The sequence below is a fragment of the Haliaeetus leucocephalus genome, unplaced genomic scaffold (genome assembly GCF_000737465.1).
Source record: "Haliaeetus leucocephalus isolate CR32 unplaced genomic scaffold, Haliaeetus_leucocephalus-4.0 Scaffold849, whole genome shotgun sequence".
In the NCBI taxonomy this organism is placed as follows: Eukaryota; Metazoa; Chordata; class Aves; order Accipitriformes; family Accipitridae; genus Haliaeetus; species Haliaeetus leucocephalus.
This window is the reverse complement of record NW_010973285.1, coordinates 2,104,900-2,125,922: the sequence shown is the minus strand read 5'-3', so window position 1 is coordinate 2,125,922 and position 21,023 is coordinate 2,104,900. Positions and strand designations below refer to the sequence as shown.

Sequence of the window (21,023 nt, the reverse complement as noted above, 5' to 3'; positions counted from 1 at the left end):
TCAGTTCCACTTGTCTCCAGTCCCATTAGCATTCTGCAAGCTTGTTCATGAGTAGTCTACAGTAAACATGCAATGCAGAAAAGAAATCAGGAAAGCACAGCAGAGTGACTGAGGGAAAACAATTAGGTGTCCTTCTTTTTTTTTGTCTCTAAGTGAGAAGTGTATTATTTTTACTCAGTTAAAATGCCACAGGTATAGTATAGACTGGAAGGAAGATATTAATCTTATTTTTCACAGTCAGTTCAGATATATATGGTTATTGTCCTAAAGCAATCAAACAAGCCAGTAAATGTCTCTGTTTTTTGCCTCTGGTCTCATTTTCTGAGGATGAAGTGGAATACTATTGCTGCTGCAGTTATCTCTGTGTTGTCTCCTATTTATGCTGGATAAAGGCTCAAATTATTTTTAGCATGCTGAACTTGTTTATTTCATTCTTGTTTTGAACATATAGGAAAGCATCCTTGCTGTCATTGGAAAGAGCATGTGAAACACAATTTATTCCCTACTGTAGTTATTAAAAAAAAAAAAAAGAAGAAGAAGAAAAAAATAGAAATCTAGGCCTTAACATCATAGATGTCAGTCTAGTTGAAGATCTAGTCTGATCATACAGATGGGTACTAGAGGAATCTTCCCGGTCACAGTACTCACCCTGACCATGACCACAAGAATGTTTTTTTCCTGGCCACTCCTTACACTGGACCCAGGAAACACTTAGACCTGGAGTTGTTCACTTATCTGCCTTGAGGCTGGCACTGTACCTTTCTGAATTTGTATCAGTAGCTTCATTTTGACAACAACACAGTGAGAAAAGGTAAAAAAAAAGGCGGCTAACAGTTCTTCCAGAAATATGTTCTGAAAAACAGATGAAATTGTCCCTTAAAACTTGGGTAAATATCATAAATGGTGTCAGCTACTGTGACATGGTTTTCATGGCTGTAGTAGATACCAATGATTATGGCCATGTTTTTATTTCTCCACAGTCAGTAAATGCACAGGCAATGACCTCACGAGGTATTTTTCTGGCATGAAAATCAGAGTTTCAGTGCTTCTTCCTCCTCAGGTTGTGATTTTCTGGCAGTAGTTGGGAGAAATTGGCAGAAGTAAGAGCAAGTCAAGTACTACAGTGGCTGCATGCTGGGTAGTAAGATTACTCTACCTGGCATTGGATGGGGCAGCTAAGTAAGTCCTGACCACTTGGGTGGCAGAAAGGCTGCTGACAATGGGATGTGAGGTAGGATGAACAAAATCCTTAAAACTCTTGCTCTCCTTGCTGAAGGTGGTGGGGGGTGGTGGGGTGGTGCGGGTGGGCCAGTGTCTCACGGTCTCCTTCAATAAGAATAGCAAAATCTTACAACCTGTTGAAGATGTCACATGGATGTTTGTGACCAGCTTCTTAGCTCTGCAATCCTCAAGAAAGCGAAACCTGCTATTTGAAGAAGTATAGGACATCTGTGATAGTCAAGTCAAGTCCTTCACAGAGGAGGAGTACAGACTATCACATTTCATCAGCAACTTAGGTAAGAATGATCCTAACTTGGTCACTACAGGTTTTCAACTAAATTTCTGCAATGTGTTCCCAATTGAGAGAAACAAAATGATAGGTAATGGCAGTCTTCAGGGTCTCATTAACCTGGCAAGTGTGGCAAATAAATAACTAAAACAAACTTAAAAAGCCTGGAAGCTGCTACCACCTTTAAGATCTTGAAAAACAATTTCAAAACAAAATCAATTGTTTTTCGCTATGAGACTGAATCCACAGGACAATGGCTTCCCATGCCTCTTTACTTTCCTTGTGCTTGGTATACATTAGAGATCTGTTTGATTAGGGCCTCCATTACCAAGGGATTATCAAGGACTTCATCTGCAGTATATACCCTAAGTGCATTGCATTCTTTTGCTTTTAAAATTCACCCTCCTGTTAAGCTTTCGCCCCTTCCAGGAAACACTGGTGCTGTTGTAAGGCCAGAGATCACTTGTAGCACCTGCACTGCTCTGTCAACTTCTTATGTCCATTATCAAAGCTTTCAGTTTCTGAATATTAAAATAAAAGCCTCTCCAGCCAAATCATTGCTAGAGGTCTTCTGGAAATAGCACCAGGAACTGTATGAAGGAACACAGGTGCCAAAGAGCTACTTCCTATGTTGGTTTGCAGCTTATCAATTCTCATTCTTGTACAATAAAAGAAATAATAATCTTTATGGGATAGCGTACCAAAACTCATCCTCACATTAAACCACATTCTGGATTTACCAGCATAACTCAATTTACTTCAAGAGCATTCATGTAGCTAGTGTCCCCAGAGCAAAGTTTGGATGCACAGTTTACAGGAGAGGGCCATTTGAAATGGCTTTGTGTTTTATGTCTTTCACAGAACTCAACCCTGAATTGCTTGTCAATGAGCAGCCCCATCTTCGGGACCACATTACAAAGCTAACTGAAAACACAATCCCAGCGACAGTGTGAATGTGTTTACTGGCAGGAATATTAAAATGCAAAAAATTTGTGGGAAAAAAAAGGGAGCATATAATCACTATAAGTGGACTTCAGATAACGGATAAAGTTAGAGGAAAATATACAAGCAAACAAAAACACAGTGGAGCACAATGGACTAAACTTATCCCAAGTATAACTCCAGCCAACTGGCCAGTATCTGGTTGTCAAAATATGTTTTATGGGGAAAGAAAGAAACTAAATAAAGTATAAAATCTGTTCTAGAACATAGCACATGGGTTTTCTTTGAATAAATCAGGATGCCTTCTATAATGCAATACTTTGAGATAAATTACTTGTTACTGCAACTCGAATATCAAGCTATGATCCTTACCATTTTTGTGAGCCCTTTTGTCCCCCTTTTTACTTCACAGCATTCTATAAATATCCAATGTGCTATTTTCTTGTGATCACAGCAAAGAGGGGGTTTAGGAATTTTTGTACCTATATCACTGTGGCAACTAGATATGTGAAAACATTTATGACTGCTCCTTCTCTAGAGTAAAAGCCTGCATTATCTGTGCAAGTCATAGCTAATTGTTCTGCATAAAATATGGGTTTCTTATTACTACCCACTACTTTGGAAATTCATTTCATGTAGTTGCACATAGCAAACTGTAAAGTAGGTTTTATGAAGCCAATAATGCAGATATAATACTTGAAGAATTCCTTTTGGTTTGGATATATTTATTTTTCCAAAGATTTTGTTTGAGAGAAAATGAGATTGCTATCTGCTGTTTCCTTATTTTTTTGCAGGAAAGCAAAGGGTTGTTGACTTCCTCTCCCCTCCCTTCCTTCCTTCTTTCTGAAGGTACTGTACTCATCTGAAAAAAAGAGAACGAAGTGATTGTTCCTGTTCTCTTTCTTAAGTCATTTGAAACACTGTCCCTGCTAGTTTTCTAAGTTTACTGCAATCTCTGCACAGGGGGAGGGAGAGAGAGGGAGAGAGAGTCAGAGATTACCAACATGAGAGCAGGTAGAGAGTTTAGGGCAAGACTCCTTCCAGCTTCAGCAACTGGTAAGTTAAGTAAAAATGCTTTTATGGTTAACTCTTTAGAAGTGCAATTTATATGATTTTGTATTATGAAAAGGCATTAATCAGATACACATTTAACTGTTAAAAAAGATAGTAACCATATGCATTGACAAGCAGTATATTTACGCTATAGATAACTATAGTCTGGTTTTTAGATACTGGTGATAATAGCATACAGGTTAACCAATGCAGACAAGAAAGTGTTTTCCAGTGAGGCTGATAATATTCATAACATAATCTACTGTGAATTTTGCATATATGGCTTCTGCTACATGAATCTTGTTACAGGCTTCACTAACTTCATCCTGAATATTTCAGCAAGATTCAGTGGGCCATTGCTGAAATAAAGAGAGAAGCTCTGTCATATGCAAATTGATGTATTTCATGTATCATCTGCCACTACTGAAGTCTGCTCCAACCCACCAACCTGTGCTATAGTGGGAGAAGAATTACTAGGGCTTTTTTTTTTTTTATTTCAAACTGTATTGTGTTTATGATTACACATGTTTATCTCTACTCATCTATGTATATGATTAGTCTAGGAACAGTGACATTTAAGACATGGTAAGACAGTTCCAGGTTGCCACTTGAAAAAAAGCAAGAGTTCATGTTGTGTAATATATAACAACACCAGGGCTGATCACCAGCATCAGTAATAGGATGGACTCAAATGTTTATTTGTTGTTTGCATTGTTGGAGATACCAGTAATATTTTTCATGTTGGGCACAAATGTATCAGAACAAACAGAAGTGGCATGTAAAATGAGTAATTGAATGCTAGAGTATGTTTCAAATATTGGAAGAGAAAAATCGCCCTGCATGCCTTTATAAAAGCAGAATACAGAGGTGGAGGGAAGAGTTAGGACAAGTGTCAATTTCTCTGCAGCAGGAGAGCTCGGTCATCTTCTGATCCAGTATTTCTTCAAGCTGCAGCTCTCTGAAGCACAGGGTCCTCTGCAGGATGCCCGGAGCCTGGAGAGAGTGGCTCCAAATGGCGGGCAAGCATCACAGAAGGCCAGCAGGCAGCTTGAGCTGCCCTGCTCCCGCTCCCAATCCCACTCCCACTCCCGCTCCCGCCGGGGCACCTGGGCTGTGCTTCCACCCTGGGACAGCCCTCTGCTCCCACTCCTCGCTGAACCAACTAGAGGAAAGGATTTCTTCCCCTCTATCTGGTGTCTTTCTGCAAGTTTTTCCTTAGGAAGGAGTGATCAGCTCCAAATTCAGCACGATTTCTGGGTAAGTTGTAGATACCCTTTGCTTTAGGAGCAGCACGTGGGTTCTGCCGAAGTAGGTGGAAATAACTTGTTTCTTGAAATCCGTAGCTTAATGTTGCAGCTCGGTCTAGTCTGGTACCAATTATTAGGTTTATTTGGTTATACTTAACCCACAAAGAATTCTCTGGTAATTGCAAGTAAATGCCAGATGTTGCCATGAAAACCGCTTGCCGCATCTTTCGCTCAGGATACCTGGATTTATGTTTTGTGTGACTAAATACTGATTTAAATTAAATAGATGATTTGGACAGCTATTTTGACAGGTACATATCAAACATCTGGAAAACCACTTTTTACTTCAAGTGAGAAGCAGAGGAGTCTCTGAAACATTAAAAAAATACACAAGCTCTGTATTTCTAGTGGTATTTGCTCAAAATGCAGAGTGTTAGTCTGGATTGCAATCACATGCAAGTTTTGATCCAGTTAGTTCAGAAGTTCAGTTTACCATGTAGGTAAGAGCCAGTTGCAGCCTTTAGGTATAGATTTTGTTTCTGATGATACTAAACATAAATGTATTCTTGATTTGGACCATGTATATGATAAATTCTTTCTCTGAGAGATTGTCTGAAATACATAAATAAGAATATGTGCGTTCATATTCATAGCAGGTGGCCAAAAGCAGTACATGCTATTTTTAAACCCACTCCCCAATAATAAGCACACAGAAATAAGCATTTTTAAATGAATGCTTAATAATTTGACAGTAAAAAATAGACTTTGAATTTTGAACTTCATTCTTAGATTTCACCTATCGGGTTTACTTTTCCTTCAAATAATACATCTTTGCAATCACTTGGAGTTTATTTTTTTGATATTGTATAATTTATTGCTGGGATAACTGTAGCATGATTTAGCATAATGGTAATTGTAACACAACTAATATCTTTCTCGAGGTGTCAGGAAGTGGAGATTTTTGGCTGATGTGTTATCCTTGTCCCACATCTCTGAGATGTTTATAAGCAGAGAAGGTTATGATCTGAGGCTGGATTGGGTACAGATCTAGTACTAGCTTATGGCACAAATTAAATGTTTGTGAAATGAATTTTCAGTTACCTCAAAGTTATATAAAAAAAAAAAAAGATAATATTGAAGCAATAAACCAAGAATAAAAAGAGGCTGTTAGAGCCATATTTATGTATATAGCATATATAAGTAAACGGTCAGTCAGTGTATGTATTTTCCCAGAGAATTATTTAAAGCTATTATTTCCATTTGTTCTGAAAAATAAAAACAAAACTACACCAATGATGGCAAAGATGTTACAGAAACCAGTTGTCACCCATGGAAATCCCAAGTTCACAAGTCTGATTCAAAAAGCATAGAAACTGATAGAAGTCTTTTTGTAAATGTCATTGCCTTTTTATATTTAGGACCAGCTTCTTCAATGTTGAAAACTGTTCAGAATGTGAGTTTTGGAAGCAGAATAGTAGCACTGAGTTACATTCCTAGTAACATTTTGGCATTTCTAATACAGATTTTAGACCAGGAGATAATCTGAATCTTTGAATTTTAAGTTTTTTATTGTTTTTGCATTCTTTCAAACAAGAACATTGACAAGAGCCTTGCCCTAGGACTGTCTGGATGTAGAACAGATACTGGTGGACCAAGAGGCACGGTGTGCATCTCACATGAACTTATTGGCTTGTCTTTTAGGTGTCGTGTCTAGTAGGACCAGATAGATATGCAGGATTTAGAATGGGAGAAGCACAGGGTGATGAATCATGGTAGCAACCCAAGACAAGCCTCATATACAGAGGCAGAAGAGTATGGATTACCCCAGATAGCACTTATATTGTTTCCAATCTTTGATACTGCAAAGCCTCAATGATGCAGAAAGACGTCTATCTGAATGAACCATTCCACTCAGCCATACATGTCAATGGAATACCACCAAGAGAAACAAAAAAAGTAAAGGCTGCATAAGGTAATAGGGTTTTTCTGTGGCCATGGTTTAGAGACACCAGTCAGGCAAAGGTATATAAGGAAAAGTAGCTTCTTATTAGTTGATAAGAAATGATCCATAGTTTTTGAGCACTAATGCATGTTCCCCAGTAGTAATTGATTCAGTGAAACAAACTGCTCCTTCAAACAGACCTTATGAGTGCTGTGTAGACTGCTACAGATAGTTGTAAAATTATTCATTTGTTTGATGGATTAATTATATAACCCAACCGATTTTTAAAAATAGACCACCTGTTAAAATCAAATGAACATTTTCTTCTTAAATGCAGTAGTTTTCCCCATTCTAGTTTACTGTCCCAGAAGACCACTGAAAAGGAAGGAATGTCAGCTTGGAGAAAAAAGAATTACAGAGAGACAAATCATGTGAAGCCTTTAAAAAGAAAGAAACGAATCTGGAAAAAGATGATTTGGGATTATCCTTTTTCTGCTGAAAAGCTGATATTCTGAAACTGAGACCGCAGCTCTCCATTGCTGTTAAAATGCAGTGGAATTTTATGGATGATATTCAGATTTTCATCCAATGAAGAGGCCTAATTTAATACTTACTGGTTATTTAGAACACATATTGAACTTCATGGTGGCTGTCTGATTTTTCTTTATATCTATCTGGCAGAGACTGGTCCTTCTTGCCTGGCTTCTAAAATACTAATGATCCAATGAAAAATATTGTTTAATCTTTGTTTTAGTTCCTTCCAAATTTAATACCTTTGTGACTTGCTTTTTTAAAACAACTGGTTTTATACTGGTGTCACCCTGATCTTGAAAAGCAAAACACAGCATTTTCCTTCTAAACCAACGATGTTCAATGCTTTGTAAAGACTCCTAATGTCATTGGAAGTAATTAAGCTAAGTAATCATATATTAAAAGAAATTATTTTCATGCTCTGAAGGTTACAGGAAGAAATTATGTGAATATTTGCTTTTTTTTTTTTAACTTTCACTCCTTATTTCCTGCTTTGTATGTTAGAAAGACACTTTATTAATTATTTAAATGAAGGATGAAAAAAAATATTATTCTTACTTTCTCTCCCCTCCCTCTTTTACTATGAGTGCTAAAACACTGACACATTTACATTCTACTTTGTGGGTGTGCATGAATTCATGCGATTTAAAAGAAAAAACTCAGGATAAGAAGTGTGTTTCTTGAAAACCTATTTTCCGCTTGCCAATATTCATAAAAAGTAAACCTGAAACATTCAACTTTCCAGCTACTTATTAGCAGCACTAGAATTCAGACAACACTGAAAAATACAAAAGTTCATTGAATCTAAAGGTTCATTTAATTGCAAAATGCTATAGGGTAAACTGAGTCTCTTACATTGCTAACATCACTTTTCACTAATGAATTAGGGAAAGGTACAACTGATTTGAAATTGAAAGCAAGGCTATGAGAAGGGTCATACATTTTTATTTGTTGTTCTTAGACAACTGTAGACAGTTGTACTACAAGGAATACTAATGCACAGCAAGCAGGAATCATCCACACAGTCCTCTGTCTGGAGCCCCGACGAAGAATAGAAACCACCTCATTTCTCTGTATGCAAAGAACTTTGCAGGGTGGTGTTCCCAGGGCAGAGGAGCAGGTGTGGTGGCTCTGGGATGGGAGCACATGGCTTTGCCCCTCCTCAGGGAGCAGCTTATTCTGACACCAGGCCCTCTGATAAGCCACAAGTGTGTTGGCTGGAAGGGACAAGATGACTTCCAGTCTCCCTCTTCACTGGTTTGTTGCTGTTCCTGACTGTGCAAAAGCCACTTATGCTTTAGTCTTCTCTGTTTAGGGCTGCAATGTAATTGTTAGGCTCTTTTTGCAGTGATGAAAGACCTTTTGTTTTGTGGAGGGCTCTGTGCTGGACCTGCTACTGAAGACTTAGTAAATTGGAAAGGGTATGTGCTGTTACCAACACCCAATACACTAGATTTAAACCAAACTTAAATATGCCTACTCTAAAGATATCCGGGAAGAACATGTTAGAATATAGTTAACTATTTCAGGTTTAGTCCTCTCCCTGAGGTACTTTCTAAAGCCAGTAGTGTTTCAGCTAGGTGTTTCAGCTCCAGATAAGAATTATTTGAAAACTTTATTTGAAAAGGGAGTGTCTTTCATACGGTACTGCCAGGTAGCATGGTATTTTTCTACCTGTTTACTTTTTCTTAAAAGTATTTAGAGTACATGTATAATGAAAACAATATCAACAGGTGAAAAGGAAAGGGATGACCTGTTTTTTAGAGCATCTGTCAGCTTCTAAGGAACAGCAGAACTTGTTTGAACCATCTGGTAGGCACCAGCCCACGCTGGGTTGGTTCCTTAGTGCAGGTTTCTGAAGCTATGAAGTGTCCTGTATTTGTCCAAAACTATTGTCTGTGATAGAAATTCCAGAAAACAGTAAAGGACCTCCTAGAAGAACAAGCTGACAACAATGTGCTCATAGGTTTACCAGAAACAAAATCCATCCATTTATGAAGGTGCAGGAAAAGAATATTTTTTCTGCAGCACTGTAGCAAGGAATCACACCAGCAGGAACGTTACATCAAACAGTTTTTCTGCATAATGCTGTACCCACAATATGAAGTCACCGAGGTTTCCAGAATAATTTTTTATATCTGTAGGTAGCATTTTGTCAGGTTGCTACAGAAGCAGACACATGCAGCAGAGAAATGGTGCTGACCAACTCCTCCTCCGTATCTCCTCTGCCCTCTGCAGAAAAATCAAAATACTAACTAAAGCCTTTTGATCCCAAATATATTAATTTATTTTTTCATGTCACACAAAAAGGGAACCCCCCTGAAGCTTAAGCCACAAGTAAAGAAATGCAATTGAACAGATGTCACTGGATTCTGTAGGCAAATGATCAGGACTCAGGATCCCCTCTAATGACTGCAGTGAGGATTTTCACTAGCTTGTTCACTACTAGACAGAAAAAAATGCATGAAGAGGTATCCAGTGGAAGGCACTGAATGTAGTAAGTCAGAACAGAATTCATAGAACTATTTATCCTCTGGGTAATGTCCGCCTGCCCATACCACAGCCTTGCCTGCTATTCTTCCCAAAACACAGCAATAATTTTTACCAAATCTTCCAGGTTTTTGTATGAGGCACTTGGCATTTTTCCAGGGAAAAAGCCCTGAATAGAATGATTGGGGAAGGGCAAGGGAGGGACTGAGAGAAAGAGTTGCGTTAATATATAAGGTGGTTTCTTACAAAACTTCATTTTATATTGCTAGTTGTCCAGTCTTAGTCATGGAGTAGAGTCACAGTGGTTTGATGGTTTTTTTGGTTTCCTTTTTCTTGTGATGAAAATCCAAACTGAGTTAGTATGCAGAATGAGCCTTTGGCATCACTAACGGTGAAGGATTAGTACTGAAGTGGTTTGGGAAATGTTCAAGATTTTTTTTTTCTTTGGCAAAAAGTAATTTATTTGTTTGTAGCTCTAGTCTCTGTTCCAGTATCTGCGGATGACATTTGGCTGAGTCTGAGCTGCCATTCCCACTCCGTATGCTAGTTTCCTGAATTCAGTAAAACTGTCATTTTAAATCTGTTTGTGCTGGTTTTGGCTGGGATAGAGTTCACTTTCTTCATAGTAGCTAGTATGGGGCTATATTTTGGATTTGTATGCCAAAAAGGACTGTTGTGGTTTAACCCCAGCTGGCAACTAAGTACCACACAGCCACTCACTCACTCCCTGCCCTGGAGGGATGGGGGGAGACAATTGGAAGGGTAAAAGTGAGAGAACTCCTGGGCTGAGATAAAGACAGTTTAATAGGTAAAGCAAAAGCTGCACGTGCAAGTAAAGCAAAACAAGGAATTCATTCACCACTTCCCATTGACAGGCAGGTGTTCAGCCATCCCCAGGAAAGCAGGGCTCCATCACCTGCAACAGTTAATTGGGAAGACAAACGCCATTACTCCAAATGTCTCCCCTTCCTTCTTTTTCCTCAGCGGTATATGCTGAGCATGACGTCATATGGTATGGGATATCCCTTTGGTCAGTTGGGGTCAGCTGTCCCGGCTGTGTCCCCTCCCAACTTCTTGTGCCCCCCCAGCCTGCTCGCTGGTGGGGTGGGGTGAGAAGCAGAAAAGGGCTTGACGCTGGGTAAGCGCTGCTCAGCAATAGCTAAAGCATTCCTGAATTAGCAACGCTATTTTCAGCACAAATCCAAAACATAGACCCATACTAGCTATTATGAAGAAAATTAATGTTATCCCAGCCAAAACAGGCACACTGTTTCAGTTTAAAATAATTAACCTCAAGAATTTTTCCCTGTTAGTTGATTTACATAGAGATCTGTTTTCTAATTGATCAAAATCACAGGAGCAATATAAGATTTGTTTTAAATTACAGATGTTCTTTAGTTGGGGCAACAAACTAATGTTTATTTTCAAAACTTTCTAGAAGTTAACAAAATAGTTAGGAGCAGTATGCAGGATGCATTTTGGGGAACAGAGAAGGAAAGCATTTGCTTTTTGCTGTTCAGTCAAGGAGAAGATTCAAGTTTGGCATCACAGGTGAAGGGCAAAGCCAGAGAGGAAGTTATCTTAAATTACTTCCTTGCAAGCACTTCATATGATCAGGCAAAAATACCATTTTATGCTGGAAATAAAGAACTAAAAACATTTATCTTTAAACAAAATAAACTGATTATGAAAAAATGAACCCTCATTTGAATGCTATTGTGAGATGTATGTGAAGGTGATAATTTTTCTGAACAATAAATACATATTCAGCACAGTTTCAATGCTTTAACACAGATTTTATGCTCTGCTAGTTTGGAAAGCAGAGCTCCCTAATCACAGTGCAGATATATCAAAAGTAATTTCCTCCAATGCCCCAGTAATTTGCCTTAAGAGCCATTTTTAACTCTATCTCATTGCTTGTAATTCTTTTTTTTCTATTTGGGTATCAACAGAATAAACACAGTGGTGTCCTAGGAGTGTCACTGACATCTCTAACTCCTTTGCAGTGTTTCCTACTGAACTTATATTCAGAAGGGAAATGTCTAAGTCACTACTGAGCCAGATTAATTGCAAGTTAGTAATAGAGGTTAACAGGGATTAATCAGTCTCTTCAGTCAAGCAGCTTTTCCAGCAAGCAGTCTGCTCAAACTTCAGCTGAAATTAAATTTATTCATCTTTCCTAAATGATTAGGAAAGCATCATCTGGTAATTACTTTTAATGAACTGGACACCAAGAGAAGTGTTCAGTAGCAGGTACATTTTTCCTAATTCTGTCAGTTTCTGGATGAAATCCTCTTCTTTCAGTTCCTGCAGGATATAGCATGTCTTACTGGAACACATGATACCTACCACTTTAGCAACCTTCAGTTTCACTGTGAGTTTTGAATTGTGTGAAACAAAGAATTGAATGCAAAATAAATACAAAAAGCAATGGTCCTGCTGAAGTCTAATAACACTCCCCCATGTTTAAGTAAAACTAACCTTTCTTTAAAAAACTAACCTGCTTTGGAGACTTTATATGAAAACTCTCCCATACAATCCTCTTCTCCCTTTGGCCGTTCTGCAAGCTTAGGCACACATTTTACCTGGTGCTTTCTTTTTTGAGGTACCTGTTGCTTTACACATGCAACGGCCTGAAGGTGCAATTAACTGCTAATGCTGTTAACGGTGTAGGAGGGTGCCAGTGGGCTGACTTGAAAAACCAAGGCTGAGGGTGGCCCCTAGCTACCCTTTGAGATAACAAAGAGGTGGGAGGAGACCAGACCATCTCTCTGGCCTCCATAGAGGTGATAACGACACTGGGACTACAGTAGGAAGGAAAGCCCAATCTATTTCCTTTTTAAAGGTCATGAATGCCAGTGGAAGGTTTACTTTCAAAACAACAGCCCAAGCAGGACAGCATGAGGGTTATGGAAGGGCATGCTTTTTTGATCATTCTAATTTTGGGTGTTCTGCATAGCTCTGTTACTTGTTTTAAAATAATACTACTGTACAGCTCAAATCCCCTCTGTCTCCACTTCACTGTATAGAGTTTAATGATTGTGCTTTGCAGGTGGAAAGATTATGTCCAAAGTGTTCTTTCAAGGACTCCACACTATTCAGTATTACTATTTTACTACCAGATCCTTCCTTATATTTATATTATTTATTTGTTCTTCGTTGACTTTGTCTGTTATAATATCTGTATGGTGAGAAAAAAAATCCTAAAATTGCATTACTGTTATTGGATAATTTTCCAGAGGAAAAACTATTTAATACATAGGATTCCTGTGCTGCCAAAAATGTACTATTTTTATTTGCAGTGGCAGATATGGAAGTAGACAGGAAACAGGGATGGAGTGATAGGACTTCTATAAACAGTGATTAAAGTGACTCCACATACTTTCTAAAGGCAGGGGCAGATCCATGGTTCCAGCCTTTGACATGAGAGCTCCTTATCCACTTAAGAAAAGGAAGACATTTGTCTTATTGGCATCACCTCATAACAGCCAAATCCCAAATCTTGCTCTCAGCTACACCCCAGATTTTCCATAATGATTTCAGTACAACATGGATGATGCCAGGGAGGGAAATAGGACAGTTACTTAGGATGAATTACTGCCATTGTTTAATTGAGTAATTAACTGAGCTGGCCAACCCATCGTTAATTCCAATAACTAGTGAGGGCAGGATCAAATTGCATTTCCATCCCGTCTGCTGGCACCAGTTAAGCTTTGCACATTTGAAGCTCTGCTACTGTATGTGCTCTCTATGTCACCATCATGGCCAATCTGGTCTTGACAGCCCTGAACTCTGGGCAGGGTCTGGAAACTCAGTATACGTATGCCTACATGCTCTTGGGGACCCAGTACTGTAAGACTATTTATATGAAATTGAATCTACACCAACAACATCAAATTCAGTGCAAAATATAACAGCCACAAGGTGGGAGACTTTGATTTATTTCCCTCTTCCCCTCTGAGGAGCTTGGACCCACATCTCTAGCCTCTTAAGTGAGTTCCCTAACTAGAGCCTGTGAGGGTCTCCTTTGGCTGGAGGAGGACCATTACACAGACAAAGATGCAAGAGCCAAGGAGCAGGTAGCAGGGAGAAGTCAGAAGAAATTGAAACAGGACAGGGTCAGCTGTTCAGGGAGATGGTGGGGAGATGGAAAGTGGGGCATGAGTGAAATAACCTACAGTACTCGTGGGTTTCAGGGGACTAAGGAGAAGAAATAGAGGTGTTTCAGGGAGAGGTAGACTGAGAAGAGTGGAGGTGGGCATCTATCTTCCGGCACCATGCAGGTTTCACTGCCCTGGCTCCTTTCTAAATCTCCAGAGGTACAAGACCCTCCATCAAAGCACTCAGAGATACCTCACTTCCCCAGGACACAGTACCTATCTCTGTATGCCCCTCAGCCCACAAGAAACAGTTGTCTCTGGATTTTTATATTAAATAACTTTTATCCACATCCATCCTTCATGGAATAAGAAAAAAAAATCAGAATGCAACATCTTTGGGTCAGGAAAGATGTGAGCTACAAACAACTGGAGGCCTGAAGACAATGCTGGAAAATTGTCGTGATACTCTCTCCTGTTTCCTATATTCTTCAGAAGACCAGTATCTTGGGTTAGCTACACTACTAGCCTGAGCTGATATGGCTGGACCCAGAGGCAGACATCTGCCAGCAAATGATTGTTCCCTCTCCCCTTCCTTCCCACCCCAAACTAGCCTTGAATTCCCCGTTGGTACCAAAGAATCAGGCAGGTGGAGGTGCTCAGCTGAGGACATAATCTTTGTCCCCTTACACACTTTCAGACTGGATAATTTGCTGTGCCTTGCAGGGTCCCACCATGTGTAGCTGTGGTTTGGGGTGACTTTGTGTAAACAGCTAACACTTCAGAGCCAGCGGACTTAACATCTACTTCGTTATCCAGGTTATCTATGTGTTGCTGACCATTTTAGCAGACAGAATAGAGAAGCAGAGAGGGATTGAACCACAGATGGAATAGAGAAGTGAAGAGGGAAGGAAACGTAAGAGAAGAACTAAGAAAACTCACAAAGAGGAAGAAAAAAAGAGAAAAAAAGGAGAAAGGAGGATAAGAAAAAGAGAAATAAAGAGCCAAAATAGCAGCAAGCCAAAACTGTACTCAAAGGACACTTCATATGAACATTGAAATGCCTAGAGACAATCCATGAGTCTTAAGTACTGCTAGGGACATTACCAGTAAGGCCCTATTGCAGATGTTCAGTGGTTAACCCAGCCATACTGCTCTGTGACCTCCACCCACCATCTTGTTAGGCAACAGAACAGTAGTGAGAATAATAGCAAACATTTTGCTAAACTAAGGACAGAGCACACATAAAAGCAACAGAAGGATAGCAAACCATTTTGCTAATATGAGAACACAGCACTCATACTGGAGAGGAGAAAAATATCTACAGCCACCTCACTACAGCACCAGGCAATTTTTATCTAATCAATGCCACCATCGAAAGCAAGTTATTCCATAAACCACTCTATAAGCACACCTGATGCCACAATCAGTGCCCCAGTTTTGGCAGGATGGGTGGTGGGACTGATCCAGACTTTCAGCAGAGGAAATCTCAGAATATAGTTTAACACTTTCAATAATTATGGAAACAAAAATTATCTATAAGTTATGGAAAAGTGAATATGCATTCATTTTTATACTATTTTAAGCATTTTTTTCTATTACAAGAAATACTAAAGTAACTATACTTCTGTAAAAGTGCTAATAGTGTCTTGGTCCCTGAAAATTGAGTACAAAACCAAGTTACAGATATATCTAAGATGATTCTAAAAGCCTCTGTATAGGCAGTGCAGGCAAATGGATATGTTTCCTAAACTTCTGTATTTCCCAGCCAAAATAAAACAAAAATGATGTAAGTTAAAATGTTAAAATTTGGGAATAATAAAGACAATGCAGGGAGGGTATTTCTGTTGCACATTTTTCTGAGAGAAGACCCATTTCTTTGTAATGGTGTCATCTCCCAGACAATATTAATGCAGCTACACGGCATAAAAAGCCCTTAGAGCAGAAGGAATGTCTAAAATGATCAAACTTCACACATGAAGCAAGAAAGACATGCCAAAACAGAGTCAATGAAGGAAAAAAAATATTATTTAATATATAAGATATCTTTGAAAGTTCATTGCTTGTTGCATCTGTTTACTGTGTCATGTTAAGCTGTTTAAATGTGTCAGATTTTTTAATCAATTAAGTTTCTTAGGTGTGTGATTGTATGATTTCCATTAAGTCTGCCTGCAAAGATTACTATCTGTTAATATATTGTCTCAGGATATAAAAGGGGGTTTTTTCCATATGTATATAATAATAGATTTGTCAAAAGTATCAAATTTTGCTCATGGCATAGAAGGGTTCATATCTCATTGGACAACAGAACCCATAATAAATAACAAGGAAAATTGTGAAGGCTTAGTTTCAGAGTTCATTGGAAGTCTTTCCATAAGCCTTAGCGAGTTCTGATTATGCTCTAAGAAGAGCTACCAAGGTTATCAGTTTTCCTTTACCAAGCATTTGCTGAGAAAAAACCCCACATTTGTTGATGGAAAGAAGAAGTTTTATCCTGAAGGTTGATACCAGCAGAAGAAGGTAGTTTCCGAGGGAGAAGTGAAAAGACACTGAGCTCTCAGTACTATCATATTAATGTAGGAAGAAAAAACCTGATCTGGTCCACTTCTCATTTTCAGTCATTCCAGATCATTTTGATGAACAATTGTTTACTTGTTTCCAATTCCAATTATATTAATGATGGTAATCCAAAAGGGGAAGAGAAATATTTATGACAATATCTTTATCTTGATAGTGTTCTCCAGTTAAGCAGACATATCTGTCTCATTAAAGACATGGAACAAGAAGGCCTATCTCAGAAGACAATTAAGCTGATGGTTAAATCATGGACAGGTCTACATGCATATGAGAGAGAGAGAGAGAAAACAAGTGTTTGTAGAAGTAGTATTGGAAAAGGTTTGATTAAACTCCATAATGGCTATTATTCCCAGGTCAGGCCTGTTTTTTTAAGGCTTCCCAACATTTGTGTCTCCCTAATCAGTATCTGCATTGATTGATTTTGGATACTTTCCCTAAATCCATGTTTATTTTTGCAAGGTAGTCCAAATTTCTGTCTTCTCCCAGCTCCACACTGTGACAGAAAAAGTGCTCTTTTCATTTAAAATGAAAATCACCTTTTAGGTTAGCTTCAAATAATGTAGCATAAAGACTTTAAGGCTGATTTGGGTCTATTAATATATACTCAGTTTATATATAACATGTACTCAGTTTATATACTCAGATTGAGTATATTATCATAAACTGAGTGTATGTTAATGGAGTCCATTTTCCAAATTTGTGTGCTTGAAATGTGGATATTTATGCCTGGAGAACATGGATAGAAAACACAACTCACATGGACTTCTCCAGAGAATAAAAGGGTAGGGTTGACAGTGATTTTAGAGAAGTTCTGGTATGGGTTTTTACCTTCTGCCATCCTCTAATGACTATAGTCACTCAAGCCTAGAGTAAATAGAATACCTTAATTTGAAAAAAAATATACAAATAATCCATTATTGAATAACAATGGCAATTTGAGCCAATATCTAGTGAACCTTGTATTAAAATAACTCTAAATCTTTTGAGCATGTTTAGAATTTCTGCATCATTCACCAAGGCAACACCTACAGACAAAAATTTGACTGTATAAATGACAGGCAGGTGCATGGATTTTACAGATATGGAATGTTATTAACATTTAGTTCAACTTCTTACTCAAAACAGACAAGATACACTTGAAAATTACAGGTTAAAAACATCCACATTGTTGTTTTCCAACTCTATGCAATTATGATATTTGCAATGAAAAAGGAAATGAGGAATGGCAACATTACTGCATGACTTCACTCACACACTGGAGGCAGCAGAAAAGAAGTGGAAGAGAAAGAAAAAAGGGGCTTATGGAGGGTTCATGCTGCCCTTGAAGGAAACTAGCAGGGAAAATTGTAAGGAGGGATCAGATGTGTACTAACTGAAAATACTTGGTTGCCAGTAATGGATACCTTCATGTTTGTACAGGTATTCCTGGCATTTTCAAAGTCTGACAAATAACTCAAAGCAGTGTAGATTCAGTAGGGAACACTGCTTCACTGCTGAAATGAGATGATTCACCATATTAATGCCCCTTTCATCAGATCCTGAGACAGACGCAAGTTTTGCATGAATAGCAAATGAGTGAAAACTAAGTAAAGAATTTGATGCTTGATTCAACAGCTGTAAAATTGAGTACATTTAAAACCAAAACCTATTTGGAAGTGTTAACTGAAGGAAGGAGATCCCATTAAGCCTATTAAGATAACCATAACCAACTCTATAATAAATTTACAAAAGTCAGTGATTGAAAAAAACCCTGCTGGTTGTTCAATAAGGCTGAAGCTGTCCAGCTGCTCAACTTTAGTTCAAGAAATGTAATAGTGTGTCATTTGCCACTGATCCTCACCACACTGAACATAGAAATAGCTGTTTGGGTTCATTCTTTCCTTATAGATGACAGTATTTTTGGCCCCGAGACAAAAGCAGAAGTGCAGTCTTACAGGGCACAGTTTCTACAGTCATACATGTTCAATTAAGTGTGAAATTTCTCTTCCAGCTAAGAGAAGCTGTTCAGCCTATTCAGCTACCTTTAGACTTCTTACACTTCCCTCTGTTTCATCTTCTTCGAAATAGCAAGCACAAGTGCAAACATCCTAATAAAGTAGCCCGTTTCCCTTTGTCAGAGGGTACATATCACTTCAGGTCATCTTGGTCTCATTTCTTTTTTACCGTTGTGTTGCCCAAGAGCAAAATCAGAACAGTAGTAGTCAGTGTTTAAGTGTGAGAAACCTCATAACCTCACTTCTTTATGGTTGGGCTTATTATTAGTCTGTAGGCAGAAGGCACTTTCATATAGGAAGCAGAATCTTGGTTCTACTGAATTCTAAAGAAAATTTGCTGTTGACTTCAGTACAGAATATTAACTAGAGACTGTAATGATGTGTACACCTGTAGAGTGAATTGCATGATTTACATACTTTTTAAATCCTTTGTAGAAATATGATGAGTGGAAATGAGAAAGTAAATGGTGATTCATATTCTGTATTAAACTCTCTTCCTCCTTCGTGGAAGTTAACATTATTAGCTGCTGCATAGATATGTTATTTTGGAAATACCTCAACCACTACCTGAACTCACTGTAGCCTTTCTTTTCTTTTTTTTGAAAGGGCAGGGAGAGTTCTATTTTTCAAAACAGTGTATTTCCAAATATACTTATTTACATAAAGAAAGAAACTGTGAGGATGCTTGTCTGTTCTAAAGAAATTAACTTTTTAATAAGCTCTGGAGTGCTAGGTTTGGGGGGGGGGAGTATGTTTAAGTGCCAATACAGCATGGAAACCTCTGTCTCAGTGAGCTTTCCAGACCAATTTTTCAAAAGTGAGGAGCTAAAATGCTAGTGATAAAAGCTAGAATTTTTAATGTTTCTCCAGGTTTAAACGAACCTCAATGTTTAGCATCACACACCACTGTGCTACATATCATTATATTTTAAACATTAAGTGCTGAAGAAAGAAAGAAAGAAGTTTTAAAGTGCTTATATAGGAAACACAAAAAGTCCCTAGGAGATATTTAAAACAGAAATTTTTCAATTCATACCCCTTTATTTATTGTTGAGTATTAAAATTACATCAGCTACTCCAGGATCAGATAGAACAAAATTATGGGGCAACTGTGTTATTAAAAGCTTTAAAGTTCTCTACTGAAGTTATTTAAAGAAGAAGGGACTGCTCCTTAACTATTTCTTGCATGGTGGTCACATCTGTAGTCTCTTCTACAGTTTCCTCAGGACTCACATTTTTATGGAATTAAGTTCTGGTCTAGGTGAAGATCATGCCTCCATTCAAATTAACAAGGATTTGCTACCAACATGAAAGGAGATGAGAAGAGGGGCTACATTTAATCTTTCCTCAATTAATTCTTACATCATGGGGGGAAAAAAAAGGGGGAAAAAAAAGCAGCAAAGTGATCCATATTTAGACTGTAAATCTGCTTTCCCTCCCCTTTTAGGTGCTCTTTTTTGGATTATGTAGCACCTCTCTGACTGTGCTGGTCACTGACTGTTTAAACACTTTCCCTCGTAGGCTTGGTCCCATGATGTGTGTAGCTGTGGAGAGTGGAATAAACCCGTACACTCAGAGAAAGCAGCCAAAGGTTAGTAGTGCAAAGAAATTCTTTCTAGTAATTTCAAGCAGTTATACAGCCTCTGCCATAACTCTGGGTTCCAGAAAGTTTGGAATTTGGCATAAAATGGGCTGTGGAAGAAGGGAGTAACTGGCAGCCAACAGACAAGAGAGCAATTAGGCACAACTCACTGTCACTTCTGTGTATTTTTGGCAGCATTTCAATAATCTAACAAAAGCAGTAAATAACATAGATGAGTTCTCAGTTGCAATGGGTTTTCTGAAGCATTTTATACCCATATTGCTGGGAAAGAATCAGATACACAAGATGAAAGATATTTGAGGGACAGGCCCATACTTTGAAGGGAAGATTTTGGTCTACAGGCATATTTTATGTTCAAATTGTGTGAGTTAACTTTGTTTAAACTGAATTTTGAAAAAAAACCCCAAACTTTTTCCCTTTTGGAAAGAAGTAGAGTCTTTTCTGGTATTCAGAGGATTCCCTTCCCCTTTTCCCTTTCAATAAGTCAAGCCTTTGTACCCAAAGAGTCTTCAAGGTCTAACTTCCTTATTTTGCCAGGGAGTTAGGGTGACAAGGAAACATAGCAGAATGCATACTCCCTAATAGTACTCTGTGATGGAACATACACACTTACACATACTACATATATATACATACACACGCACACACAAATATAGCATATATGTATAGTGTATATATATAGACACCATTTCCAGTGAGTGAGCTAGGGACTGAAAGTCACATCCTGGTATAATTATTAGATACTTGTCCCAGTTGTAAGCAATTTTTTTTAGCCTTTTCCACTATCACAGGTGGGTTTTGAATCATCAGTTTAGAGATCCTACAATTTTTGCTTCAATTACTCCTCATCCTTTGCGCATTGATTGATCCCTTTGTCTAGATTTTCCATTTTAAATTTTTGTCACTGATCCTTTCGCTTCACAGAGTATCTCAAAGATAATTCCACAGTCTACTCTGTTAGAAGGAGGTAATCTGTTTGCAATCAGGTTTTTAAGATGTCTTCTCTTGTCCAAGCCTAACTAGGTCACAGAGATGTA

General features: G+C 38.3%; 1 protein-coding gene across 1 annotated transcript in view; it reads left to right on the top strand.

Annotated features, from left to right (window-relative positions):
* Positions 1–3,456: 3,456 nt before the first annotated feature.
* Positions 3,457–21,023, top strand: part of ZNF366 (zinc finger protein 366) — a 33,300-nt gene continuing 15,733 nt past the window's right edge. Inside the window, exon 1 of the mRNA XM_010582793.1 lies at positions 3,457–3,508. Coding sequence (XP_010581095.1) covers positions 3,457–3,508 — 52 coding nt within the window. The remainder of the gene's footprint in view (positions 3,509–21,023) is intronic.